Below are 27057 nucleotides of genomic sequence, written 5' to 3' on the forward strand. Positions count from 1 at the left end.
GTAGTGGCTCGGCATTTGGCGGGGAGGGGGGGCTGCTCGGCATCCATCCAGACCCGAGTCTGGACACACCGGAGCCTTGAGATGCCGCGGGCGGAGGTGCGTGTGTGCGTGTGTGTGTGCCCTCCCTCTCCAACGTCCTCAGCAGAGGAGGGGGATGTGTGGAGTCAACGAAGAGAAAACGGTACGAAAACTCATGCGCACGTGTGGTATGATACATTAACTTCGCCGTGCGCATCCTCAGCCACGGGAGCAACTCCCATGAGAGGGCGGCCTGGAGCGCATGGCTGTGCCTACTCCCGGCCCTCTCTCTCTCGCTCGTCTCGCCTAGTCCGCCGGCACGACGCATTCGGGGGTGTAGTGTAGGCTGGCTGGCAAGACGATCTGGACGTCGACGGCGTCGTCCTTCTTGGCGTTCCGCTTTTGCTTCTTCGCCGCGGCGCGCTGTGCGCTGATGAGCTCTTTCATCCGCTGCCGCTCCGCCTCACGTCTCTCGCGCGCCATCACGCGCCCCTCCTCGTTCTTCTGCTGCTCCTCCAGCGACACGCGCGTCTGCGCCCGGGCGTTGCTCGCCTGGCGACCATTGAACGTGGATGAAAGACTGCTCTGCCTCGATTCGGAGCGGCAGGCAGGGTGCGAGCCCTGACGAGCGTAGGACGCTTGTCTCACGAAAGGCGAGGCCGCGCCAGGCCGCTGTTGTCGCTGCTGCTGCTGCGCAGCTGACAGTGCAGGTGGAGAGGGGATGTCTTCCGACAGGTGGCGGCGGCGCGGTGGCGTCATGACAAGCACACCGGGTGGCTGCGCCGGACTGGCGAACTTCGTCGCAGGGCTGTGGCGGCGCGCCGCCGAGGGCTTCCCTGGTGCACATGCCCTTGGGGCCACCGTCTCGCACTGCTGCTGCTCCTTGTGCCGTCGTGCATCGTACGCCTGCAACACCTTGTCATCATCCACGCGGTGCTGGTGGAGGTAGTTCTCCATGGCGCACAGGTCACGCATCCGCTGATCAAACCACTGGTCTGCCGGTGCAGCGCCGGTGGCCTGGGCGGCGAGCTTGGGGGGCAGCTGTGACGCCGGCTTCAGTCGCGCTTTGTGAAGCGCTCGCGCCTCCCGCGTCGGCGACTCCTTCGGCACACGCGGTGGGTTCTCGCGGTTGCCCGCCACGGCCAAGGCGCGCTTCGCCACGTGCGTCGGCGGCACCGCCTTCACCACCACCTTTGTCGGCCCACTGCTTCCGTTCGAGGGTGCGAGCAGCTCCGCAGTACGCCGGGTGGGCAGCGAGTCTGTACTGAGCTGCCGCACGAACTTTGGTGCCTCTGTTGGTGGTGAGGCCTGTGCCGGGACGCTCAGCACTCGCTGCCGCAGTGGCAGCGGGCCTGCCTTGTGCGTCGTCACGTTCTTGCGCTTCGGAGCCGCTTTCTTGCGCTGCGCCGACCTGCTGAAGCCCGTGGTGGAGATCTGCAGCACCATCTGCTGCGGCGTGCGGAGTTGTGCGTCCTCCACCGGTGACGCCGCCGGCCCCCCTTTGTCTTGCACTGCCGCCTCCCTCTTTGCCGCAAGGGCTGGCGGTGCGGCCTCTACCACAAGCACCGACGGCGGCTGCCGTGACGCGGGAGCCTTCCCCACAAGTGGCTGCGGCGGGGGGGAGGCTGTGGGTTCTCGCAAGGCCGACGCAGGCGACGACGCGCCGGGACGTTGCTTCACTACGGCCGCCTGCGACGCGGATTCGGGTGCGGCTGCAGTGGGAAGGGATCCGTGCGGCGTCGGATCCTCGCCGGCCTTCGCCTCCGACGCGACAGCCAACAGCCGGTCGCTTATAGTGCTGGAGGGCGGCGGCGTCGATTCGGATGAGGTCGGCACCGACGGGGCCGCCGCCCTCGTGAGGCCCCTCTTTCGAGGTGGTGTGGTGCCGGCTGACGGGCACGAGGAGTAGGGCTGCGACGGCGGCGGCGACGGCGGCGGCGGTGGGGTCTGCCGCGGCTGGTGTACGACCACCTCTGGCGGCGACGTTAGTCGGGGTGGCAAGGAGGTCGCGGAGGACTTAGGCGGCATCCCGGCAGGGCGCAGTGAAGACGGCGACGCTTGGCGGAGCTCCTCAGCGCGGTCGAGGGCGCTTCGCGCCACCTCCAGCGCCGCCTTGGCAGTCACGCGCTGCGCGGGGTCGAGCACGAGCATGGAGTGAATGATCGACTTCACCTCCTGCGCCACGTGCGCCGGGAGAGGGGTGATGTGGCCCCACGTGATCTGCTGCACCAGGTGCGCGAAGCTCGGGGCCGAGAATGGCTTGCGCAGCGTTGCCATCTCGTAGAAAACACAGCCCATCGACCACACGTCGGCGGCGTAGCTGTAGCTCGTGCCCAGCAGCACCTCCGGCGAGATCCACATCGGCGATCCAATAAACGTGGAGGTGACGTTGGAGGTGATGAGGGTCTTGGCAGAGCCGAAGTCGCCTAGGTACAGCATCTTCGTGTCCTCCGAGACGAGGATGTTGCTCGGCTTGATGTCGCGGTGGATGACGTGGTGATCGTGGCAGTACACAAGGGTCTCCAGCAGCTGCACGAACCACAGCAGCAGTGTGTGGGTCGTCGGCATCCTGTGGCTCTGCGTGAGGTAGTGGAAGAGTCCGTCGAGGTCGCCACCGGACTCGTACGACATGACGACGAACAGGCTACCGTTATATACAAAGGACTCGAGGAAGCGAATAATGTGCGGGTGCCGCAGCCGCAGCGACGCGTTGAGCTCCTCGATTCCTTGAGTGCCGTCCGCCAGCCGCTTGATGACGACAAGCCGGTCCGGCTGCTGCCGGTCACGCGCGAGGAAGGCGCCGTTGGTGCCACCGAGGTCCCTGACCTTGGTGTAGTGTTCCATGCCCATCCTGCTGACAGTGCGTTCGACTGGTATAAGACGTCAGGATGGAGATGCGCTATTTTCTGCCTGGCGGGTGTGGGGAGGGGTGGGAGGGTCAACACCACCGGCGGCCACGCAAGCGCGCGCGGGGTGGTGGGGGTGTGGTGGTGGCGCACGCAGGCGGCGAAGATGCAAGGGAAGAGAAAGAGGGCGCGCGGCAGCAGTGAGAGAGATCAAGGACGGAGGACCAAGCACGCACGCAGTGAAGCACCGATGTTGACAAGGTCAGTGAGTGCAAGCACGACCGGTGCCGGCGGTCACGGCAGCGCCGCGGCGGTTGGCGGGTATCACCGGAAAGCATACGCAATGGAATGGAAAGTAGAGGAGAGGGAGAGAGACGTCGAGGTCATTGAACGGGTCAGCACAGCCGGGTCGACCTCCGGGGGCGCTCCTGCAGATGAAGGCGGCAGGTCGGTTCAACGGTGCCACCCACGCAGCCAGGCGCGTGTCTATCTGGTGCCGCCTTGGTGATGGGGGGGAGGGGAATTCGGGCGCGACTCGTGGGCCGTGGAGAACTGCCTTGCAGCGTGCGTGGCACGCGGATGGGTATGCGGCCCCTCACGTGCGTGCGTGCCTCGTGAGAGGCGAGGCCGGGGTGGGGGAGGTGTACGCTTTCCACCTCAGCGGGGCACGGACGCAAACAGCTGCGGGCACAGCGAGGTGACCTCGTCGTCGTCGTCGAGCATGCCAACACACGTCGAAACGGGAGCTCGGAGGGAACACGTCGCGGAAGAGCAAGACAGCGGCTGGAGTAAGCGCTGCCGAGTGCGCTGCAGGGAATATAGGGAGGGAGAGAGAGCCTCGAGTTACCATACACGACCCTTCTCAGCCATGCATGCGCAGGGGCGCCGCTCGTACAGACTGGAGAAGAAACGGGGCAGCAGCTGCCGGCCCCCCTTCCCACCCCTCCCGCTGCCTCGCCGGATAGCCGTGATAGGGACGGAGAAGGCGCGGTGGTGATGCGGGGGTGGCATGCGGGTCCGCCTCCGCCACACCGAGAAGGCGCGCACTCGCCGCACAGGGTCGTTGAAACAAAGAGGGCGACAAGAGCGACGAGCACGCCGGACACGGCATCCGCGCGCCTGCGCAGTATCGAGCCCACATGCGCCCACCCCATCACCTTGTCCCGTTGGACCGCACCACCACGTTGCAGTAGGCCGCCAACGTCTGGCGTCACACGTGAACGTCGACGGAGTTGGGACCCTCCACGCTGGCGCCGTCGAGCGTTCCAAAACACGTCTTCAAAGCGCATAGCACGGGTGGCGACGGAAGGTGCGTCCACTGCTCCGCGGGTGCCGGACGATGACGGAGCTCGGCCCTAGGGCCGACGCTGTGACCACCTCCGCTGCTATTCCACACCTGCACACGGCGCCGCGCCTGGTCCAGGAAGACGACGACGACGTACCACCACGCAGGAGTGCAGCCCCCCCCCCGCACAACGCATGATGGTGCTGCAACGGCGCCGCATCACCGTCCTCCGCAGCTGCTTGGGAAAAAGAGGTTTTCTCTCCGGTGGCATGCCCAACGATGCCTTCGACGATGGCTGCACCAGGTGGGTGCGCCACTGGACCCCGTGGCGAGCTCTCCGTTGGTGACCCCGCTGCATTAGAAGGCGCGATCCTGCGCAGGAGAAAAGACGCCACGCCACGCCACGCCCCCCCCCCTTCCTCTGAGGTCGTCCTCGGCATCGTAGCTGGGGTGCAACGTATTGCGCGGTCGGCAGCCCGCGAACGCGCCGTCGAAGTCTTCTGCAGGCGTTGACAGGATGACGCCGTCTCGCTGCCCAAGACGTGGAAAACGGCACGTGCCAGCTTGCTGGCGACAACCCAGCGTCCCTCCGCATCTCGCACAGTGAACCGCTCAACCGGTGAGGGTGTCGCTGCCGCCGCGGGAGGCCCTCTGCTCCGCTACTACCGTAGCCGAAGCCCACCGCAACCTTGCTGTCCCTCTGCGCTCGGCGGCCGCGACACATGTAAAACCTGAAGCAAATCTCTCTGGGCAGGTGCCGCAGTTAACGGAGGTCGCGGTGGTGGGGCAGCGGCGGCACGGTGTACAAAGAGCTGGGTCAAGTAATACGCGTGAGTGCAGCGCGTTCCGCTCCCGACGCGTGGCAAAGTACGCGCAGATCTCGAGACTGGCAAGACGTCGACGCAGCCTCTCCGGTGCACACAGGTATGAGCTCCGCCGCAGCACGTCGTGCGTGCCATCCAACGTGAGCGGCGTTGACGGAGACGCTGCAGCGCCCATTAAACCGTCGCCCCTCTGCACCTCGCTTGGGGCGCACGTGGGAAGCACTCAGCGCAGCCGACTGTGGGACGGTGGGAGGGGAGGTCGCCAACGTCGGTGGTGTTACACGTGTTCGAACTCCCCCTGCCGCGGAGGAGCCGCTCAGCTGCAGGGAGGTCATCACCGCTCGCCATTCCTTCGGAGTCGGCTGCCTTCCCGCCATCCGCGGCAGGGCCTCCTCGAGGGGACCTCACCAAGCGAGGCGGGGATGCCACCGACCCATGCACTGCCACCCAACGGGCCATCAACCGTACCCCCCGCTACTGCAGGTAACGCGCTGCCACCACCCCGCCGTGTCACAGCCTCTGGTGCTGTCAGCACCTGCCGCACTGATTCGCCAAAGCGAGCGCAGCTCAGGAGGTGGTGAGGAGTGTCAACGACAACCCTTCCAGACTCCCTCATCCAAGTCGGCAGCGTGTCGTCGCCGCACCTTTCACGGAGAAGGTGCAGCTGTGCGGATCCCGACGGAGCGCCGACATGCCAGTCTACGCGATGATGACAAGGATGTGCGCGTGTCGGTGCGAATTCGTTGCTCTTCGGCCGCCCGCCGCGTCCGGTGAGAGAAGCGTGGCGGGGAGACGCCAGTGCACGGCGACACATGTGTCCCAGGATGAGGGGAGGGGAGGGGACACACGGAGACACGGTACATGAGGACGGTGGAGCAGCAGGGCTGCCGCCATCACAGCACGCACGCACGCACGCACAGACGGACGCGCGTGTATGTGTTGAGAGAAGGTCGGAGAAGGGGTGCTGCCGGGAAGGTGCTTCACCGGATGCAGGCGGCGGGGGTGCGTCTGTGCCCTCCTTCTCCGTGAAAGGTGTGCGCGTGTGCAGGCACGGGGAGAGAGGGAGGGGGGCGGAGAAGCCCGAGACCCGCGGGGCGGCAGTGGATGGGAAAGTGGCAAAGGGCGGAGAAGGCAGCCACACATGTAGGTCATGCACCTTGCCTCCCATCCCAACTCGGTCGATCCTCAAACAACACCTCTAGCCGTCGGTCGAGCACCGCCAGCTCCTCAACCGACGGCAGCGCCGACCACTGCTGCCGGTCTGGCACGAGTCGGCGCACCACCGCGGCGTCCCGCTGCAGCAGCGCGCAGGTGCGGTAGTATGAGTACACCGCTCGCAGCGTGGTGGCGTCGAAGACGTGGGTGAGCGCGGCGGAAAGGCGGTCGCGGCGCTCGAGGTAGGGGCGCCACCGGCGCAGCTCCATTGCGGTAGTTAGTGAAGACGACCGACCGCCACCTGTCGAGAGCGCTATCAGGGGAGCAGCAGGGTCAGCAAACTGCATCGAAACCGCCGAAGAGAAGGGGACGCCGCGTTTGGTGGTGGGTGGCGTCCTGTCCTTCGACTCTCTCGGAAATAGCCGGGAACGACGGCGTGCCTCTTCGCTCACCACTTCCTGCGCCAGTGCGGCGGACTCACGCAGCTGTCGGATGCGCGGCGGCATTGGACGGCCCACCGGCAGCTGCCCCAAGTGCAAGATGCCCATCAGCTTCTCAGCGTCGTCGGGGTCGAGCTGGTGCTGCTCATACCCGCTGCGTTGCTGATCAATCTGCTGCACCATGCGCGCGTACACCTCCTCGGGCGACATGGTAGACTGGGCGCCACCGGACCTGCCAGGGGGCCCCTCCTCGCCGTCCACGGTCGCCTCGAGCACGCTTAAGACGTGCGGCATGCTGCGGAGGAGGGCAGAGCCGTGCCGCTCATGCAGAGCCTCTATGTCTCTCAGCAGGCGCTGGTGCCGCAAGCGCTGCTGCACGCGCTGGCGCAGGTCCACCACATTCTGGGCGATCTCGTCGAGGGAGGCGAAGCGCATGTCGGTGACGTTCCCGTAGGCTTCAAAGAACAGCGCATCCTCATCAATGGAGCCGCATCGAGTGCTGCCACGCGTGTGCAACAGCGACGGCGATGTGGGGAGGTCTGGCTTCAGCGGAAAGTACGACGACGGCACTGGTGGTGTGGTCGATGGGACCTCAGCAGCGGCATCGATCGTCGGCGACGCCGCTCCAGTCAACGGCTTATGCTCCGGCTGAGTCGTGTCGTCGTGGTGCGACGACTCACCCTTCTGAGGAGCGGTGGGCTTGCGCTGCCCCGCCTGCTGGTACCGGCGTTTCCTCGCCGCAGCGCTCACCATCGGGGAGTTCTCGCTGCGAGCCACATCAACCGCCTGCGGCAGCGAACCGACGCGAGCGCCACCCTTGCCGATGTGGTGTCCGGTGACAGCCAAGTCTTCACCTTGGACCGGATGCGGCGGTGGCGACACCGACGGACGGCGCGATGGCCTTGGAGGACGGCCGTTCAGCGCCTTCCTCGCCGCCGATTCGGCGCATGACGGTCCCGCCCCTCCAGCAGCAGCAGTGGCGGCTATCTCAGGTGCGACGTCGTAGACCATGTAGGGACGCATGCTGTCCGAGGGTCCCATGTTCAGAATACCCTCCGCCAGGGAGGGTATGCTCAGCAACTCGCTGCTGCTGCGGCCAGCCGCGCCGGCGAGACATTCACCAGTGGCACCAAAGAAGAAGGTGCCGTCGTGGGCGCCACCGCCGCCTTGGCTGGCGCCGCTGATGCCGGCCAAAGAGATACTGCACGTCAGCCCAGATGGCTGCGCTGTCTGAAGAGCCATGCGCGCTGCCTCGACAGCTCGCCGCTCCACCCTCTCGCGCTCCTCGGCCGGCGCGCAGGCAGGGCTTAGCAGCTGGCGCTTCAGCTCGCTGTAGTGCACTGACTTGCTGCGCGGGTTGTCAGGGTGGCGTGCGTTCCACGCTGCGATGTTTGCCTGCCACGCTTGCAGCTGTCGCATCAGTGCAGTCTCGCCAGGTGAAGTGGGGACGTCGAGAGGGGTGCGCAGACTGCGCCACAGGTCTACGTAGGCACGTACGCAGGGCACCGTCAGCACCTCCTCGCACGAGGGGCGCTGACTAGCGTCGAGGCAGAGCATGTGGTTGATCAAGTCCGCGATCGGACGAGGGTAGTGCGCGGGGAGCGGCTCGCGCTGCCCTCGCAAGACGCGCATCACCAACGGCGCAAGATCGCGCGACTCGAAGGGGTGGCGGAGGGCCAGCAACTCGTAGAGAACGCAGCCCAGCGACCACACATCTGACTTGGGGCTGGCCGCCCCACCCTGGAGCACCTCTGGCGCCATGTAGAGTGGCGTGCCCTTCATGACTGCCTCCACACCGCCGTTCAGCAGCCTCTGCAGCGAACACGATGAGGCCGCGTTGCTGCTCGCGCCTGTCTGTCGCGCGTGCGACAGCGGCTGGTACGGGCTCGAGTTCGGGGAGCAGAGCTGCGACTCCGCGCCCCATTGGCCCGAGGACCATGCCGTCTGTTGGTAAAGTAGCGGAGACAGGACTAGTGGCCCAGCCCCTGCTCCGCCGGGCGTGGGCGGACGGAGACAGCCCGAGATGGAGAGCGACCGCATTGCGTCGTCACCGTGGTTCATCCGCGCCGGTGACGGCGAGCCCACAGCAGTCGCGGCCACTATCGCTGGCACAGATGTGAGGGACGAGCCGTCGCTGCCGTGAAGACCGCTCATCGTTGCTGCGGCGACCCACGTGTGATTGGCCAGGTCCGCGCCGAGACGCTCGGAGATGCCAAAGTCGCCGAGCACTACGGACATGTCCTTGGACCGCAGGAACACGTTATGTATCTTGATATCACGGTGGACGACGTTGTGGGCGTGCAGGTACTGAGCTCCGAGCACCAGCTGCACGAACCACAGCATGACCTGGTCAAGCTCAAAGTACATGTCCAGGTCGCGCTGTGCCGCCATGTGGGTGTCCATGTCGCCACCGTCGTAATAATCCATGACAAGGCACAGGTCGTGCTCGTTGTATAGAAAGGCATCCCGTTGCGAAACCACGCAGGGGTGATGCAGGTCGCGCATGAGGATGATCTCCTGCGCAGCGTCGCGACGCTGCAGCGCCGTCAAGCCGAGCAGCGGAATGCGCTTCATGACGAAGACCTGATGGTCTGTAGCTCGGCGGACTTTGAAGACGACGCCGAAGGAGCCCGTCGCCATCTTCTCGACGATTTCGTATTCGGAGGTGATCATAGGCTCTCTGGCCCGGGGCGACGACTGCCTCGACCGCTGGCGCTGCGCCACTGGCTGAGGCGGCATCGTGACGTAGAGAAGAAAGCACTCTAATCGGCGACAGGTGTATCAGTGTGCTACAACGGCGCAGCGGAGATTGTTGGCGGGCGGGTGGGACAGGCGGCGCACACGCAACACCTGCTCATCAAATCGGCGCCCCGCCCCAGTACGCGCCCACAAGAGAGCGACGATGACGACGATGCTGGCAACGACGCGACCGGTGGCACGAGGCTGTATGTCCCTTCACGTGCACGCACGCACGCAGGCCTCTCCCATTCTTTGGTCTCTGTATGTGAGCCGAGCCCGCGCTCCACCGCCTTGATGGGGGTGAACGATGGCGAGCAGGAGAGGAGAGGGGCGGCAGCGGGTGGATGGTGCGCTGTTGTGATGGCTGCGTGAGGGCGAGTAGCGCGAGAATCGGGAGGGAGGGGGGGAGGTGCTTGGAGATGTGCGCAGGCCTAGCGGCGAGTGGAGCTGAGCACGGCGCGGATGCCAGATAGTGAGATGTGGCAGATGGGCGTCGGTGATACACCATAGAAAGGTGGTGGTGGTGGAGAGAAGCGCCGACATCGACAAAGGACGGGAGCGACGGCTCATCAGACACGAGCAGGAAGAGGGGGACAGGGAACGCGCCCGCAGGGGGAGGGGGGCACGTCAGCATCCGTCAACGTGTGCCTGCGTAGGGGCGAGTGGGGAGAAGCACGTTTCACGTACAAGTGAAGCAGTAGCAGCAGCAGAGAGAATCGAAAACATCGAAGAAGTGATGGCGGAGGGCGGACGGGCAGAGGCTCACGTGCATGTGCCATGTGGCTCGCCGTAAGGCAGCACGTATGCGTTCAGCGCTCCGCAGGTCTCCTCCTTGCGCTGGCGCAGCATCGCGGCAAGGTACGTGTGGTGCACCTCCGCATCCGCTATGCAGCCGTCGAGCGGCGCGCACTGCAGTAGGCATTTGCCGGGGAAGAGAGGACCGTAGGGCCGACGCAGCTGTCGCAGGTGGGCATGGTGCAGGAGCTGCACCCACGCCTCCGACTCCTCACGCCGCGCCAGGAAGCAGCGCAACGATGACGGGTGAGCATCTTCGCCAATGTCATCGTCCTCGTCAACACCGTCGAGGGTCGCCGTCGTCGCCATCGCGCGTGATCCGTCGAGTGGGGGTTCCAGACGCCGACTTGCTCGAGATCGCGGCGGCGGCTGTCGTGCCCTCACGGTGAGGGCGAAGTGTTGCCGCTGCCCGGCCCACCAGTGAGGAAGCAACCACGTCTGCAACGACTGCGTCTCCTCCGCCAATGAGCAGACATGACGCGTGTAGCGGCACCGGCGCAGCGGAACAACCCGCTCCCCGATGTCCTCCTCGTCCTCGCGCTGCTGCTGGGCAGCCGGTGCTGCTGCCCCCACCATCCCTGAGTGAGGCGAGAGCTGCCGCAGCGATGGCGCGCACAGCGGCTCGGCCGTGCAGTAGCCGGGGGAACTGTTCGAAGAAGAAAGCGAATGGCAAGAGGAGGGGCGGTGGCGGTATAGCCCCGTCGTCGCTGCTGCTGAGCAGGTAGCGAGAGCATCACACGATAGAAGTTGCGCCGCATATTGTCGCAGTCGCGCAACGAAGCGCGCAGCGGCGCTGCCGCCATCAAGCGTGCCCTCCTGCGCTGCACCGTGTGTGCGGGCGTCAAAGTAGTTGGGCAGCCACCATGACGACAGGGGAGGCGGCCGCAGCATCAGCGCCCGCGGAAGGCTTACGCCGCCTGCGTCGAGAAGACCAAAAATCTGTGCCCTGCAGGTGCGGCCCACGGCCTGCGAGCGTGCCGATGCGCGAGCGGCAGCGCTGGTCGGGTTTTGCTGCGACGCCAAAGATGCGCCAGAGACAATCGTGGCACCCGTCGTCGAGCCTGCTCTCCACCACGCGGGACACAGCGGTGGCTGAGCCCCGCCCCCGTGGCGCAACTCGCCACGCTCCAGCGTGGGTGTTGCCGTCACACTGTGCTCTGGGGCGGGTGCGAGTCCCTCTCCTTGCGCCATGATCGCATGAATGAGGTTTTCATGTGACGCCAGACAGCAGCAGCACCACTGCGAGCTGCTGTGTCCATCGTGGAGCGCCACTGTTCCACCGTTTTGTTCCTCGGCCTCTCTCCATTCATCATCCTCGTCGCTCGTGTCGACATACCACCGCATCTCGTGCGCAGACACCTCCAGCGGTGAGGCACGGGGTTCGGTATCGACCCCGACATCTAGGGAGTCGATGTAGGGCTGCTCAACGCGAGTTTGTGGCGCACACGCTGATCGGAGAGGAGCGTCATGCGCCGATGCGTCGGTGCCATCCTCCTCGATCAATGCCGCATGCGTCGTCGCACCTCCCTGCGTAGCGCTCGAGAGACAGCCGTGCCACGTGCACGGCGAGTACGGAGCGACGTGCTCGGAGAGGATGTCGTACCATAAAGTATGGAAGACAAGCCAGCCGTCCCTGCGCATGCCATCACGGATGATGCAGTGCAGTCGCCGCTCACATGCGACGCAGCAACGACCGTTCGCTGGCGCTGACAGCACCGATGATACGCGTGGCACCGGGAGCGGTGCAGGCATGGGTGGGCAGCTGCCCTCATGTGCTGCCTTGCCGGAAGCGCACGTGCGTGAGACGGCGGAACTGCAGGCGTCAGTCGATGGCCGCACCTCCGCCACTTCTCCGGGGCTCCCCTCGCCGTGTCCACTCCGTCGCTGAAGTATGCGCACACAGGCGGCGTACTGCGCGCGGACGAGAGCGTCACGCACGCACTGGGCCAACTCTGCCCTGTCGTTACGCTGGAGCTCATCTCGGTACAGCTGTGCACCGACCGTGAAAAACCCGGCGGCGGTGCGGTCAGCACCACGTGACATGGCAGCTTCCTCGCCTTCCAGGCTTTCAGATGGGGACTGCGGCTGCGGCCGCATGGGGGAAGATGGTGGCGCCTCGTTAGCGAGCGTCAGCGCATACAACGCAAGACGCTGCGCCGCACGCCGTGCACGACGCTGCCTCCAGTGCTCAGCAGTCACGAGGGGACGCGCCCCTGCCGTCTCGATGGCGGGTGTCTGCCCTTGGTGAGCTGTGGAGGGAGGGGGTAGGGCACGCAGAGGACAGCCGTGCGTCACGGAACCGGTAACCGACTTTTTCAAGCCGGAGGCGAAGAGATGTGCCGCTGTCTGCGCCGCAGCTGGTGGAGCCGTCGGGATCATCGGTGTGAATACCCCTTCAGTCACACGCAGATGTGGCTCACTGTTGCAGGCGCCAGGCAGGATAGCGCCGGCCAGCGCATCGGCGGCGTAGTTGCGCAAGGTCAGCTGTGCCCACCTCCACACGGTGACCGGCTTCATCGGTGCACCTCCGAGTCCGCGAAGGGGATTCACAGGAAGATGCACGCTCAAGGTAGTACGACCGCGGCAGCCTGTTGCCGCCGTCGTGGCCAACTCACCCGCAGGAGGCCGGAGAGCCGCATTAACGCACACAGCAGGGGTATCGATCGCTCCTTCCCCTGCACGCTCCCCGTGCACCGGTGCCATGGACGCAGTAGGTGACGCCAGCGCACAACGTGATCCCGTTGACTGAGCGTCCTGCAACAACGCCTGTCGGGTACATGGCCCCCAGCGAGTCGGTGGCTGCAACACTGGTGCGCGCGTCGTCGACGTTGTCGAGTCCGCCGACTCGTGAACGACAGCGGCGCATCGCCGCCACCGCTGCGATGCGGCGAGTGGGAGTTGAGTGGGAGACGGCGGCACCATTAACCACGGCCGCATTCGCCGGAGTCGGTCGCCGTACAAGAAGGAATGGGCAACGGATAGCGTGTCGGGTGGCGGCGGCGATGACGGCTGTGATGATGGCCGTGACACCAGTAAGCAGCTTCCACTGCTGGAGGACACTGCGCCTGCCCCGGTTGTTGCAGTCGAAGCGGTGAGAGAAGGCGAGTCGTCGGCGACCGAAATCACCTCACAGCACCGCTGCTCGAGCCAGGCAGCAAGCAGGCGCTGCGGTGTACTGCTGCGCTGCGCGCTAGTAGCTGCACGCGGGAGACACGCGGACGCATCTCGCTCCACCAGTGGTGGCGATGCATGCACCGCACACGTGAGGGATGAGGCGGCGATGGCTGGAGAGGAAGGCGAGACCGTGGCCGATGGCCAGGCCGCTGCCGACCGTGCGCGCTTCCTGCCGACCGCCTCACTGACGCGACGATCACCCGTGTCAGCGCCTTCGGCAGATGAGGCCTGGCTGACGGACGAGGACTCAGATGGAGTCAGCAGCGGCACCGTAGCCGGTGGCAAGCGCGTGTGTTCGCCACGAAGGCCGACGGTCGCGGAATCGGTGTGGCCCCGCGCCACATATCCCACTGCGGGCGATGATGGAAAGACGGTGACTTGCGCGTTCGGCGAAGCAGCGTCTGGAAGTGATGCGCCCACTCGTACCGTCGACCTCCTCTCCGATCTGCCGTGCTCATCATCGCTGGTCCCCCCAGCGGCCAGCTTGTCGCACCTGCGGCGCCCTCGCACAGAACGATGAAGCGTGTGCGCGGCAGCAGCACCTCTCTCCCGTTCTTGCGAAGGAGCTCGTGCACTCCTTTCACACGCGCGTGCGAGCGCCTCGCACTCCACCACCGCCGCAGCGCGCACCGTGCAACACCGCCGTTTTGTGTGCCCTGCATCCTCCTGCGCGACTGCGGCAAGCAGCCCCCCGCTTGGTCTCGCTGCTACAGATCTCATTGCCTCGCTCAGCAGCTGCGGCGCCGCATCGAGCGCCGCCCATGGTTGTCGTTCAAGTGCAGGGTCCTTGACTGAGTGCCCGGTGAGGCGACCACCGAGGACGAGCGAGTCCGCCGTGAGGTGCGCTGTCGATGCTGCGCTCTCCTCCTCTGCGGCAGTAATGCGTAGGCGGCTCTGCAGACGACTGGTCGACGGCATCAGCAGCGGTGCGCGGCTAGATGAAAGAGGGAACAGCAACAGCGGCACGGCAGCGACAGCACAGACCGCGGTGATCCACGAATCCCATGGCAACCACGACGCGGTCCGCCACCGCACGTCTGACATGTCGCGCACCCAGTGCCGCAGCGTCGACACGAGTTGCGCTCGAGTCGCCTCAGCGTCGCTGGGTAGACTTCGGAAAGAGATGCACGTCTCCGGCAGGCGACACGGCGGCTTCCGCGCATGCTGCGACGGAGGTGACCGTGAACGACCACACGAAGTCCACCGCCACCACTCCAGCACCGGGTAGGGATAGGCCCGGCCGAATCCGCGCATCGAGTCCGTGGGCCCCACATCCAGAGCATTGGGCGTTCCTCCCTCCCCCTCGCCATGAGACACGCTTCCCGCGGCGCACATCTGCGAGAAGTGCAGCTGCGGCAACGTCGCGAGTGTTTCCGCTATGCTCTCGCCGACACTGCCGAGAGAGGCTGCCGCCGCCAGCCACCGCTCATGCATGGAGGCGGCGCGCCGCCGTTCCTGTGTCGTGCGTGACTCGCGCACGCCGACCACAACAGCATCCCACTGAGCTGACAGAGCCGCAGCAGTGAGACCGTCCTCGGTGGACGTCCTCAGCGCAGCTAGTGGCACCTCAGGGGCAGGGCGGTGCCCTGCCTTTCCCGCACCGTCGCCACCGCTGTCGTTGTCCCGCATGAGGCAGCGAAGACGGGCATGGCGCACGACGGCTAGTTGTGGCACCGCCACCGCTGTACCGCCGAGCTGCGCACTGACGGCGGCCTCACCAGCACCGACCTCTGCACCTGCCGCGGGTCGCACGCCACGGGCACTCGCCTCAGCACCACGGCCGCCCTCCGTTGTGCGCTCCAGCCACATCGTGGGCTGCATCATCACGGACCATCTGGCGTTCGCTCGCTCACCCGGTGGCACGCGAAGCGCGTGCGGGACGGACGGTGCCGTGAAGGAGAAGTGCCAGAGACTCTCCATCTCGGCGAAGCGCCGCTGCGGCAACGACCCGGACATTGACATGGCCCCCGCAGCCCCTGAGGATCCCTTCGGCATGTCCGATGAGCAGAGACGCGGCCAGTGTGCCGCACGTCCGCACGGGTCTGGCGTCGCCTGGGGGGACTGCGTGGCGCCATCGGCCCCCGTAGTGGTGCAACAGAAAGCCGCGGTGAGGTCAGCAAACGGCTCAGGTGCGAGGACGGCGCACGTCCTCTTGTGCGCCCATGGTGACCATGACACCAGCGGCGACAGAGTATCGCCTCGCCGCCCGCGACCCTCAGCCTCCTCCTCGGGCTGTTGCACAGCCTGGCACCAGTGCCGCACCAGCGCCGCAGAATCCCCCACCACTCCTGGAACGAGGTCACCGACGTGGGCGCAACGCGGGCGCTGAGCCGCTGGGGTGTGCGGCTCTGCACTCGCACACAAGCGAGCGCCTGCAGCGGTGCCACACACGCTGGCCGTCACGGCCTCCGCCTCTCCTGCGTTGTCGTCCGGCACAACAAGGGCCCGAAAGAGGGCTGGATACGCCGTGATGTCCCGACCCCCAACTCTGCTACCCACGCTGGCGGCACGGTGGTTCTCGGCCATTCTGCCCCCCGTTGCCGCGCTCACGCTCCCGCTTGGCGGCCTGTTGAGCGGCGCCTCTCGCCAGACGAGACGCAATCCGCATGCCCAAACACTCGCCGCGGCGGCGCTGCCGTTGCTGTCGTCATCGATAGGAGGTGGCGGGCTGCCCATCACCCGTTGCGTGTAGGCAGAGGAGGAGCAGCGGCTCAACCGATGGCTCTGCGTCGCCAGGCCCGCGGCACCAAAGCTGTGGCCATTGTCGTCTCCACCTCGGGTGCGCTTCTTCGCTCGCCTGTCACACGGGGCGATGCCGGCGGACTGGCGTTGGGGTGTCCTCTCCGACGCCGAGCGACGCGGCGCGCGCAACTGTCGCAGCATTGCCTCCACCCAGCGGCCGTCAACTGGAGGAAGAGAGAAGACGCACGCGCAGATGTCGCGGTCGTCGAGGTAGCGCGGGAACACGAGTGGGCCCGCCGTAATGTTGCCACTGCCGCTTCTCTGTGCCGCGTCGGTGGCGAGGTGCTGTGGAGAAGACACCGGCTTCGGATCTGGACGGCCGCCGGAGCGGCTGAGCAGACGTTTTGCGAAGAAGAGTGGCATCCCCGGCCCCCCTCCCCCATCCTCTGCGCGCCCGCTGCGCCTGTCTGTCTGTGAAAAAGCGTGGTCTGTGTTTGTCTGTGTGTATGTGTGTGTGTGTGTGTGTGTGTGTGTGTCGCGTGTATCAGAGGCGGTGCATACCGAGCTGGCGCAGCGGGTGAGAGTTGAGGTTACCAGAGAAGAGGGAGGGAGGGGGTGGCGCGATCGCGTTGTACAAGACACGCTGCGGCCGGGCAGCTCACATCCATGAGCCTTCGCCACCGTATCCAGCAGGGCTCACTCAACTGGGCTGACGTCGCGCCGACTCCACACACACCTGCGTTCCGCTCCATCATCGAAGTGCGGACAAAGCGAAGCACTCCAGTCGTCCGTGTCCGCGTTGCTCAGGAGCGCAGCCGGCGGCAGCGGCGGACGCGTCGATGCCGAGGGAGTTGTCACAGAAAAAACGCGAACACGGAGAGATGAGGCTCGGCTCGGGCCCACACGGCGCCCGTCACGCGCTAGACTGTGATGTCACTCACCGGCGCGCAGGCCACTGTGTCCTCCGTCGAGTCGCCATATCCCCCCCCCTGCTGAGGGCAAGCGAATACAGCGCTGCGTGGCCGCTGTGCACGCTCGCAGCGGCTCTGCAGCACTCGGTCGTCCTGCAGTGAGTGTTGTGTCCGTGTATCTCGACGCAGCGCCCGCTCAAGGTTCTGAATAGGTGCCGCGGTGTGCAGTGGCAAGCGGCGCCAAAGACAGGAAAGACGACGAGGCCGTCGGTCCGTTCCTCTCGCTCGCTTCCCAGTCCCGGGGAAGGGAGTGTCCAAGAGCAGCCAGCGCCCTCACCGCACGACCTCTCTCAACACCGCCGCCGCTGCCGCCATCCTCGCAGGTGCTGCGCTAGTGCGACGCCGATGTACGAGAGATACGCAGCGGGTATACTGCCTCGTGTTACGGAGCCCGCGTCGGTAGCGGCGCCGTCGCGCACACTGTACGGGGGAGGGGCTAAGGAGCTGGTAGTGTGCGGGCCCAGGTAATATCGAGGCAGCGCAGACTATGCCCGGGTCGTGACCGCTGCCGTCGCACCATGGTGCGGGTGGTGGTGCACGTCCCGGACCATGTCCGAGTGCTTGGGTGCTCGCAGAGACAGTGGAGGAGCGCGTGGTGGACGCCGTATCGGACATGGCCTAGCTTCGGATGAGCTACATGTGGGTCTATGGGCGTGGTGCATGTGTGCGTGGCTCTGTAGTGTCTACACGCATTGCCTGAAAGACGGTAATGGCAGCGAGGGATGTTGGACCACTGAAGAGGGAAGGGAGGAGAGGTCTGTCATGCATGTGTGCCTCTGCACACGTCTAGACGACGATGGCAGCACATCGAGCCGGCCAGTCGGCCAGTGGTAGATGGCTGGCGAGAATGGGAAAAGTAAGCGGTGGAGCGACACCACTGCCCATAGCGATGAGCACACACACACATGCATGCATGCACGGAGGCGTTCGTCCCCCTGCCCTCCCAGCCAGCATCGGTGAGGAGACGCGAGCTTGCTTGCGCGACATCCGTCGAACAGTAAAAAGGCATCCAACGCAAGTCCCGCGTGCAGACACATCACACGGGCACGTAAAAAAAGGGCACAGAATAGGAGGTGCAGTGCAGTGCAGTGCGGGGCGGGGACACGGCCGCATGGCAGCGAGGTGGATCGGTGGGTGCGTGGGTGCACGCGTGTCCGTCGAAGACGGGACTGCCGTGTCCTCGACCGACAGCGTCGCCTGTCACATCGTCTTCGTGTTCCACGGCAGATGTCGGCCGAAAAGGAGGTGCTGCGACACGTTGAACTTTGCCAGTACCTCCGCGGCGAACATCTTCACCATGCCGCTGTAGATCTTCGACCAGCGCTCGACACCGGAGATGTTGTACAGCATGTTGCTGTGCTCGTGGAAGGGCCCCGACTTGTTCTCCAAGATCCACGCGATCATGCTAAAGTAGAGATAGTTGTCCTTCAGCATCTCCACCTTGGCGCGGTCGCAGACGTGCTTGGGTAGAATTATCATCGCCTCCTGATCGGCCGCCGGTTTCACGGGTTGTGTCTCCGCGTTGATGAGCTGCGCACCACCGAAGATGTAGGGGATGTGGTGATAGTCGTCTAGGCCCCATACCCCGTGCGACCCCGCCGGCTCGAGTGAGTAACGCTTCTGCAGACGCCGGACCAGGCGCATGTATTCGTGAAAGACGTAGAAGATGTAGTCCTGACGCCGCTTGCGCACCTCCGCGCGCTCCGCTGGGGGCACCGGCGGCGGCGGCGGCACCTCGAGCGGGACGAGCACCGCCGGCTCATCCTTCAGACTCCCGCCGCCGTCGCCGTGCTCCTCGAGGCAGATCATGATGACGATGAAGAAGTGCAGCTCGTGGCCGCTGCCGTAGTCGAGGCGGGTGGCGTTGCCGAAAGAGTCCATGACGTACGCCGCCACCTCTGTCGCCATATCGGTGATCGTCTCCTCCGACCGACCCGCGGAGGTGGGAAAGGTTCGGATGAGCTTCTCCATGTCGGCGATGACCGTCTCCTCGAGTCGCGCGTGAAACAGGCGCTTGGCGCGGTTGCCAAAGCGCTGCTGCGCCATGTCCTCCAGCGGGATCGCGGTCACGATGTCATGCAGTCGTGGTAGGTAGTCCGTTACGAGGTACCTCACCGTATCGTCGCAGTCATCCACCGTGGCGGACAGGCGCTGGTGGTTTGGCGTCGACTCCACCGCCTCGCTGCAGCCTTGCACGTAGGCAATGATCCTCTGAAAAGCCGCCGAGCGCCGAAAGACCTCGATGAGGGAGTGGTCCTCCAAGATGATCTTCGCAGGTGGCTGCGGGGCGGCAGTCTCGCTTGAGTACTTCCGCACGGCTGCCGGGTTCTGCGGTGGCCGCCACCTCGACGCCTGCGTCGCCATCGCGTCAGAGCCCCTCATCTTCTACTGTCTTTGGGTTACAGTGTGCTCGCCTCGCGCGCTCTGTGGGCCTGTGTGTGTGTGTGTGTGTGTGCGTGTGTGTGTGCGTGTTGGGGGCAGGGGGAGTACAGCGCCTCTGTAGTGTCCTGCCCGGCACCGTATGTGGACGGCTGGCTGATTAGGAAGAGATGGATGGACTGCGTGCCGTCGTGGGATGTGGTGGCACGGGCAGACGAGGGGCGCGCAGCGAGGGAGACCAGCAAGGGCAAGATGGAGAGGAGAGGAGCGTGAGACAAGTCAAGAAGGCCAGCAAGCACGCACGCATACATGTCTGCAGCACCCGACCAGCGCCGGCATGTGTGCGGCTGAAAGCTGTGTAAAGGAGTGCGACCTGGCAGGGGGTGGTGGTGGCAGTGCGACCTAGAGCGAGCTCCACACTTTAGCCCTCTAACTCCACCGTGGCATCACGGCATCGAGAAGCCCCGCACACGCAAAGTTCCCATTCTCGTACAACTACGCACCTACTCTGCGGGTGTACAAGTCTCTGTGCAGTCTGCCTGTGCTCGCGTGTGTGTGCGTGCACCGCTGCTGGCTGCTGCTTGCTTTAGATCTGATCGTGAAGCGAAGACTTCGTGTAAGGATTATCACGAGAGATAGTGACACGCATACAGGGTGTTGTCGCACTGGCAGCTGGGCACAGCACGCGCTGTGGGCAACCGCTTACAGATTACTTTCCTGGGATGCTTTACGTACAGCTGCTGCCCGCGCCAAACCCGTGCCACGCACACTCCCGCCCACGGAGAGAGAGGCGTGGGTGAGGCGATGAGGAGGAGCTAGAAGAGGGGCGCCGTGGAGCCATCGCTGGCGACCTGGGCACGAGCGACAGCGCGGACACCGTCCATTACTGCCAGCACCGCCACGCGCACACACGCGCACTGGCACGCACCTCCTCCTCTTCCGTCCTTCCTCAGTAGCTCCGCCCCACCTGCGGGGTATCGCACTTTATATGAGCTCCTCGCGTTAATAAGTGAGCAACAACGGCAGACGCCACCACCACCACCACTAGCAGCAGCAACCCGCATGCTGGCGGTGCACCGAGAAACATCGCCAACAGACACCTGCACGAAGGCACGCAAGCGTGTGAATGCTCCGTGCGTTACAGGAAATCGTGGCCAAGGTGAGCGATCAGCGAGATCACAGGCTGGAAGCGGCCCATTGCCGTGCCCACAAACTGCGTCTCCGTGACTGGGACAGACTGCTGGAGAAGAAAGAGCAGCTCCTGCCGCAGCATCTCGCGCAGTGCGTCGTTGGTGGTCAGCAGGAACGCCTCCACCTCGACGTCCTTGTGAACAGAACGGTATCCGTAGTTGGTGCTGCCGTACGCGACGAGGTACGGAGCGGAGATACACTCCGGTGGGCACGGGTCTGCGGCCGCGGCATCGGCACCATGGCCGCCGTGGTGCTGCCTAGCATCGCCCTCGCCGTCCTTGCCTGGGGAGGAGGCGGCGGCTGAGGAGCACCGCCGGCCCATGAACCACAAGCCCTTCGCGTGGAAGGTCAAACCCTTCACGGAGAACTCGCGGATGTGCACCCGACGCAGGCAGTTGTACGCCTTCATGAGATAGTAGAAGGAACGCTCCAGCTGCAGGTAAAAGAAAGGGATGCGGCCGGCCATGCCCTTTTGCCCATTCCACCCGTTCGTCTGCACACTCGCCGTGATGCAGTCAACGTAGCTCGTGCCGTGTAGCACCTCGTCCACGAAGGACGCGTACATGTTCAGGTACGGCGAGGCTAAAAATATATGATCCTCGTTGGTGGAGAGCCGCAGCAGCTGCTTCACGATGACGCTGTCGTGGTACACCCCCGCACGACCCGCCTGCACCGTCGGAAACAGAAATGTGTCGTAGCAGCGCCAGTCGACCTTCGCCGCTGCGCACAGCCGCCGCGCCCACGCGGCAAAGTCATGCAGCAGCGCGTTGGCCCGCGCACAGAAGGCCTCCGTGTCGACGGAGGGGTCCACCTGGAGCGCGTTCGCCAAGATTACAAGGTTGCTCTTGCGATGCAGCGTTGGCGACCCCTCGCGTTGCGACACCAGCGATGTCAGCGGCGGTGACACCGCGCGAATCACCCTCTCCGCCACCCAACGTAACAGAGATTGCAGCGGCTCTGGCGCGGAGCCGTTCGCGGTTGCCGCCGCGATGCGTGAGGACGGCGAAGCGGCAGAAGAAGAATGCCCCAGCGCACCATTCTTGTTAGGCGTGCGACTCGCACAGGTGTCGCCGCCTCCAGTGAGCTGCTTGGCAAACTCCTTGCGGCAGACGACAGGGTGCGACATGCGATTTTCCGTGCGCACGAGCTGCGTGAACCACCGCGCGACGAGGGCGTTGTCCTCCACGATCATGTAGCGATCCATACGGGTGGCGAAGTAGTCGTCTGAGAGGTTCGCCCCGGTCAGGATGGTGTGGCGCTGGTCGAAGACAAAGATTTTCGTGTGCTGCACCCCGAGCGCCTCCTTGGCCCGCCCGAAGGGCGCGAAGAGTCTATTCCACTTGCTGGGGTTCTGGTAGAGGAAGAGATTTACTTTTACCCCGGTCGACGCCGCGGCTGCGGTGGCGGAGGTGGCGGCCGATGCTCCGTCTGATCTGCCTCCACGGACCGCCTCGTCCTCCTCGGCGTCTCGCTCGCCGTCTGCGAAGATGGAGGAACTTCCCAACGTGGACGGCGAGCGCGTCACCGGAGAGGACGCGTTCGCTCCCGCTATCACTGCGTCGACGGGCAGCGAGGCCGTGCTCGCCGTCTGCTGTGCCAGCTCCATCAGTGCCTTCAGTGAAACCAAGTTCTTTCGGTCCTGCATGCGGTTGTAGTCGAGCAGGATCGTGATGGAGAACGGGTGTCCGCCTGCTGCAGCCCATCGCACGCGCTCCTCCAAGCATGCTACGAAGTCCCTCGAGAGGGGCCCATCACCGATGTAGAGGGCCGAGAGTGTGATGGAGCGCTGCGCCGCCGTGACACGCCTTTTCAGCTCCTCGTAAAAGACGGCGGGGTGGTTCAGCACGCGGACGGTGTTCGACTTCACCGGCAGCACGCAGCAGTGCCTGCCCAGGAAGGATATCATCTCCTGCTGCTGAGGCGGCACGCCGCACTTCGTTAAGAGCGACTTGATGTGCGCCATCCCGCTCTCATCTACCGACATGGCATGGTTCGTGCGAGCACCACAGTCGTCACCGCCGGTCTTCGTCTCGGCAGCCGCCTCCAGCGAGAGAGGCGTGGCGCCGCTCGCTGTGGGGGTCGCAGAAGCAAACAGCTCCAGCGCGTCCGCTGGCGCCACTTCCGCCTCTCCCACCTCGCCAAAGAGCGCGAAGGTGACGCTGGCGGCGATGGCGAGGATGATAAGATACACGAGCAGTGCGGGCATGGCTAACAGCGTGGCGCTGTGTGTGTGTGTGTGTGTGGGTGTGTGTGTGTGGGTGTGTGTGTGTGTGTGGGTGTGGGTGGTGTAAGCTCTGTGTGCAACGCAGAAAGACGACGTTCTACGCAGCCAACGAGAGGCAGAGGCGCAGCAGTGTGTTACTCGAGCGTTGTGTACCGCGCTACCCCCCTCCCATCCCTCCGTCCTGCCGCGTGTCTCCCTGCGGACCACCTCGAAGATGCGCGTGGAAGACACACACACAGAGAGAGAGGTGTGTTGCGCTGAGGCTCTGCTTGCGGAAGCTTTTACCGATGTGGCGTGAAAAATAGAAATGGAAAAGTCAGAGTGGAGGATGGCGTGTGCGTGCGTGTGTGCGTGTGCGTGTGCGTGTCGAGGGGGGAGGGAGGGGCTCACGAGAGCAGTCGCGCACTCCACCCGAGCAGACGCGGAGAGGGACAGGCAGAGCCGTTTGCACGAACCACCAACACCAACGCCCGCCACCGCCCCCGCCCCCCATCTCTCCTGCACCGATGCGTAGGAGAGCCCACCAAGGAGGGTGGGCACGGGGGGAGGGGGGGATGTGATGTGTGATCTAGAGAGCAGAGAAGTAGGCACACACACGCGCGCATAGTCAGAGATACGTGCCCACCATCAGAGCCATCAGACTCTCGTACGCGGCGCCATGTTTCGCTACTGTATTCCCCTCTACACCAGAAAAGCCCGACGTCATATCGGTGCTTCCGGGGCTTGTAAAATCGGCGTGGCCGCTGCCCGGAGTAGGCGAGGGGCTCGCCCCCGCCGCCGGTACGCCAATCCGCTGCCACTGCGGCATCCTCAGAAGCTCAGGCACGGTAAGATTCCCTCTCTCCAGTGCCGCTACCTCGTCCTGCGCCTCTGCTGCCGAGGCGTAACGACGCTCGGCAACGCAATGAAACCCCCTCCAGTACTGGAAGGCGACGACAACCCCCAGCAGCGGTGTCTTGGCTTCGTCATCGCTTCCACCAGCGGCGCCAAGACAAGCGCCCAGCTTGTCCTCAACGTGGAGGAACAGCACAGTGACCACGGTAGAGACGTCGAAGGCGCCGTCTCCTGATCGTGGCGCGTCCGCCTCCGCCTCGCTTGCCTGTGGAGTGCCGGGAAGTGCCTCACTCCCTGCCGATGGCGGCGACGACGGAAGAAGCGCCCGAATGCACGCGAGAGAGACGGCGGTGTGCTCGAAGCGGGAGGCGAAGAGGCTGAAGCAGTCGCGCAGGTGGCCTTGCAGCTCCTCTGCCGCGGTAAGGCGGCAGCACAGCTCCATGCCATCACCGCACGAATGCCGCCGCCCGCCCGCGTCTACGGGCTCCGGCGGCGTGTCCGCCTCGTGTGCGGGAAGAGAGAAGAGCGGCATCCTCTACTTGAGTAGGCAGACGGCAGAACCTATGGCTGCTGTTGCGAGCACGTGCAAATACGTATGAGAGGAAGATGTGAGAGGAGGAGAGGGGGTGGGCGAACGTCCGGTGCAACGTCCGTCCTGGAGAGAGCAGTCGCCGTAGACAAGGTGAAACACGGCGGCGTCACAGAAGTGATGGAAGAGCGGAGGCAGACAACAGTGTGCGGCACTTGCAGCATAGGAAACGGAGAAAGACGCGCTACACGGACACAAAAGGCCACGAACGACCCTTGCTGTCACGTCCTGGGCGGCTCACAGGCACGCGCGCGCCGCAAGACCTCCCTCGGAGGATAAGGAGAGAAGAGGCGCGCGGAGCACCTGCACGTATGCGCCGCCTGTCGCTGCCATGGCGGCTCCTCGTCGGTCCTGAGAGGACGCCAGGAAGTGGGGTGACGAGTTCTTAGTAAAGAGCGAAACTGGGGAGATGCAAGGGGCGGCGCGCAATGGTGTCACCCTCCTCCTTGGCGCGCCGCAGCCGTAAGAAAAAGGATGGGGGAGCGCCGTCACGGAGCGCCACCGCCCGCCGTGGACATCACACCACCATCACCACCATCACCATCTCCAGTGCAACCGTGGTCCACAGCATCCGTCGACTTAGTGAGCTCCCCCCGCAAATGCGTCATCATGAGGGCAGAAGGTTGGGGCGTCGAGGGCGGCAATGCCGAGCGCGTCGACCACCGCGTGTTCGCCGCCTACACGCACCTCATCCCCTACCAACGCCGTCTCGCATGGCATGCGGAGCGACTACGTGGACGCCGCCCTCTCCATCGATGACGCCTTCGCGTTTTGCGGCGACGTGTTCATCAACTCGATGGGGTGCGTCGAGTAGTTGTCGAGGCTCTTACTCTTCTTTATCACACTCGTCGCCGCACGCGACATCATGTAGTCGTTCATGATACGCTGACGGCGCACCGCTGAGGCGCCGCCAAACGCCTGCGCCAGCAGCCATTCTCGGTGGCCGCGGCCCTCCTCATCGATGTTCAACGCCGCAGTGCAGCGGTAGATGACGGCGAGGTTGGCCAGCACCTCGGAGACGTACTGCGCCACGCTGATCACAAACATCGGCTCCAGCTTACCCTTCTCGCTTGCAATAACGTTCAGCAGCTTCGCCACGTCAAGCTCCAGTGCCTTGGCCATCCCCGCCAGGTTCACGTGCGGTGCCGCCAGACGCACGCCACCATAGCTGTGGCCACTTGTCAGCCCAATCAAACCTTGGAGCGCGCCGCCAATGCCCGCACGAGAGCCGCCGGCGCCGCTGCCGAAGAGACCGCCCTGCGACAGCAGCGGGTGCAGGAAGGCCATCGACTGCTCCTCCATGGAGCCATTCCAAGACGTGAGGAGGTACTTGGGAGAGTTGAAGAGTTCTGCAAGGTACGGGTAGTCGATCATCTTGGCCGGGTTGCTGCGGTGGGCCACCGCCGCAACGAGCGGGGTGTCGCGCACCATCTCCCACATGCAATCCATGCCGTCCATCAAGGCGCGCTCTGCATATATTTTGAGCACCATGGACTCGATCAAGGGGGTTTGCAGCTGCTCCGAAAAGCTGCTGAAGAGCTCGGCAGCCTCGTCGCCGTCGGCAACCTCCGGGTCGCCCACGACGTAGTCGGTCAAGCAGTCGATCCCGTAGCGGAAGCATGCGAGCTGCGCCAATCGCATCTGGACCGCGGGGTTGCGGATCAGAAGCGCGTCGTAGCGCACGGTATTGGTGGCATGCAGCGCGCCAACCTCCCCCATCTTCCGCAGAATGGCGCTGTAAGCCGTGGCGGTCAGCACGTGCTGGTAGCTAGCCACCTTCTCCGCGGACAGCGGCTCGGACTGGGCAACGTCGGCATTATTTAGTCGCACTCGCAGCATACCGTTCACCAGCTTTTTCTCCACCACGCCGGGCTGATCGAGCGGCACGGAGCCCGTGACGTACTTCGGCGTGCTATTCTCGCCGCCCTCCAGTCGCAGGACCACACGGATCGACTTGGGCAGCGCATGCGCGGCGGTGGTGGCAGAGGAGGAGCCATGGTGACGGTGTTCGCCTCCCTCGCTACCGGCCGCCGTCGTCCTTGCCGCCTGCACGTCGCCGCTTCCGACCGCCGTGGCCATACCGCTCGCCTTCAGCGTCGGCGCACCAGTGCCCGTGTGCGTCACCACGGCCGTCGCTTCTGTCAAATACGAGCGCGGCCACTCCTCGTCGCCGCTGTACACCTCTCTCAGCCACGCCACGGGGTTCTCGCTGACGGCAAGTCGACGCACCACATCGCTGCGGTCGTGGAATGCCTTCCACGCCTTCCTCCTTGCCTCGCAGTTCTGTGCGCGCTGTGCCTCCGCGGCTGCAGCCTTCGCCACCGCCTCCGCCTCCACTGCCGTGGCAGCACCAGCGGCGGCCATGGCGGCCTCCGTGCTCGTGGCATCCGGCGTCGCTGCGGTTACCGCCGCTTTCTCGGCCTGCTTCACGGTGCTCTCCGACCCCTCACCACTGCCCGCACCGCTGGCCGCCACTGCCGATCCTGGCACTGCCGCGGCTGCCGCTGCAGCGCTGACCTCGCGGTCTAGCTGGATGGAGAAAAAGTTCAGCATCTGGACGTCGGCGAGTCGGCCCCTGCACAGGAGGAGCTCGACCATGTCCGTGCGGGCACGCAAGGCGCGGAAGTACCGCATCATGTCGAGGTCTGGGCGTACGCGCGTGTGCCGATGCGCGCAAAAGGAACAAGAGACCGAAAGGCCGAGGGACTGATGCGCCGTGACGTCCGTCGCGACGGCGTTGCGCTCTGCGTGGGCGTGGGCGTGATCTGAGTGCGGTTTTCGGACGTGGAAGAGCTGAGTGCTGGTCTCTTCTCCGGCACACGGAAAGCCAAACGGCTGGCAATGTCACGTGTGACTACAGAGAACAACGACAACTGCTCTCCACGCGCGGAGGAGAACGCGTGTGATGGCC

General features: G+C 65.0%; 7 protein-coding genes across 7 annotated transcripts; all 7 read right to left on the minus strand.

The window, feature by feature from the left end:
- Positions 1 to 324: 324 nt before the first annotated feature.
- LMXM_07_0160 (putative protein kinase) lies at positions 325 to 2868 on the minus strand (the record flags this gene model as incomplete). Its single annotated transcript, XM_003872111.1, has 1 exon — positions 325 to 2868. One exon carries the CDS (start codon positions 2866 to 2868, stop codon positions 325 to 327), a length of 2544 nt encoding a protein of 847 aa, XP_003872160.1.
- A 3253-nt stretch (positions 2869 to 6121) lies between these two features.
- On the minus strand, positions 6122 to 9307 carry LMXM_07_0170 (putative protein kinase; the record flags this gene model as incomplete). Its single annotated transcript, XM_003872112.1, has 1 exon — positions 6122 to 9307. The coding sequence occupies one exon, from the start codon at positions 9305 to 9307 to the stop codon at positions 6122 to 6124; it is 3186 nt and encodes a 1061-aa protein (XP_003872161.1).
- A 762-nt stretch (positions 9308 to 10069) lies between these two features.
- Positions 10070 to 16381, minus strand: LMXM_07_0180 (hypothetical protein, unknown function; the record flags this gene model as incomplete). The annotated part of the gene is made up of 1 exon (XM_003872113.1): positions 10070 to 16381. One exon carries the CDS (start codon positions 16379 to 16381, stop codon positions 10070 to 10072), a length of 6312 nt encoding a protein of 2103 aa, XP_003872162.1.
- A 1748-nt stretch (positions 16382 to 18129) lies between these two features.
- LMXM_07_0190 (phosphotyrosyl phosphate activator protein,putative) lies at positions 18130 to 19311 on the minus strand (the record flags this gene model as incomplete). Its single annotated transcript, XM_003872114.1, has 1 exon — positions 18130 to 19311. One exon carries the CDS (start codon positions 19309 to 19311, stop codon positions 18130 to 18132), a length of 1182 nt encoding a protein of 393 aa, XP_003872163.1.
- A 1135-nt stretch (positions 19312 to 20446) lies between these two features.
- Positions 20447 to 22705, minus strand: LMXM_07_0200 (phosphatidylglycerophosphate synthase-like protein; the record flags this gene model as incomplete). The annotated part of the gene is made up of 1 exon (XM_003872115.1): positions 20447 to 22705. One exon carries the CDS (start codon positions 22703 to 22705, stop codon positions 20447 to 20449), a length of 2259 nt encoding a protein of 752 aa, XP_003872164.1.
- A 625-nt stretch (positions 22706 to 23330) lies between these two features.
- LMXM_07_0210 (conserved hypothetical protein) lies at positions 23331 to 24089 on the minus strand (the record flags this gene model as incomplete). The annotated part of the gene is made up of 1 exon (XM_003872116.1): positions 23331 to 24089. The coding sequence occupies one exon, from the start codon at positions 24087 to 24089 to the stop codon at positions 23331 to 23333; it is 759 nt and encodes a 252-aa protein (XP_003872165.1).
- Positions 24090 to 24875: 786 nt separating this feature from the next.
- LMXM_07_0220 (conserved hypothetical protein) lies at positions 24876 to 26783 on the minus strand (the record flags this gene model as incomplete). Its single annotated transcript, XM_003872117.1, has 1 exon — positions 24876 to 26783. The coding sequence occupies one exon, from the start codon at positions 26781 to 26783 to the stop codon at positions 24876 to 24878; it is 1908 nt and encodes a 635-aa protein (XP_003872166.1).
- Positions 26784 to 27057: the final 274 nt, after the last annotated feature.

Source organism: Leishmania mexicana, chromosome 7 (genome assembly GCF_000234665.1).
Source record: "Leishmania mexicana MHOM/GT/2001/U1103 complete genome, chromosome 7".
Lineage (NCBI taxonomy): Eukaryota > Euglenozoa > Kinetoplastea > Trypanosomatida > Trypanosomatidae > Leishmania > Leishmania mexicana.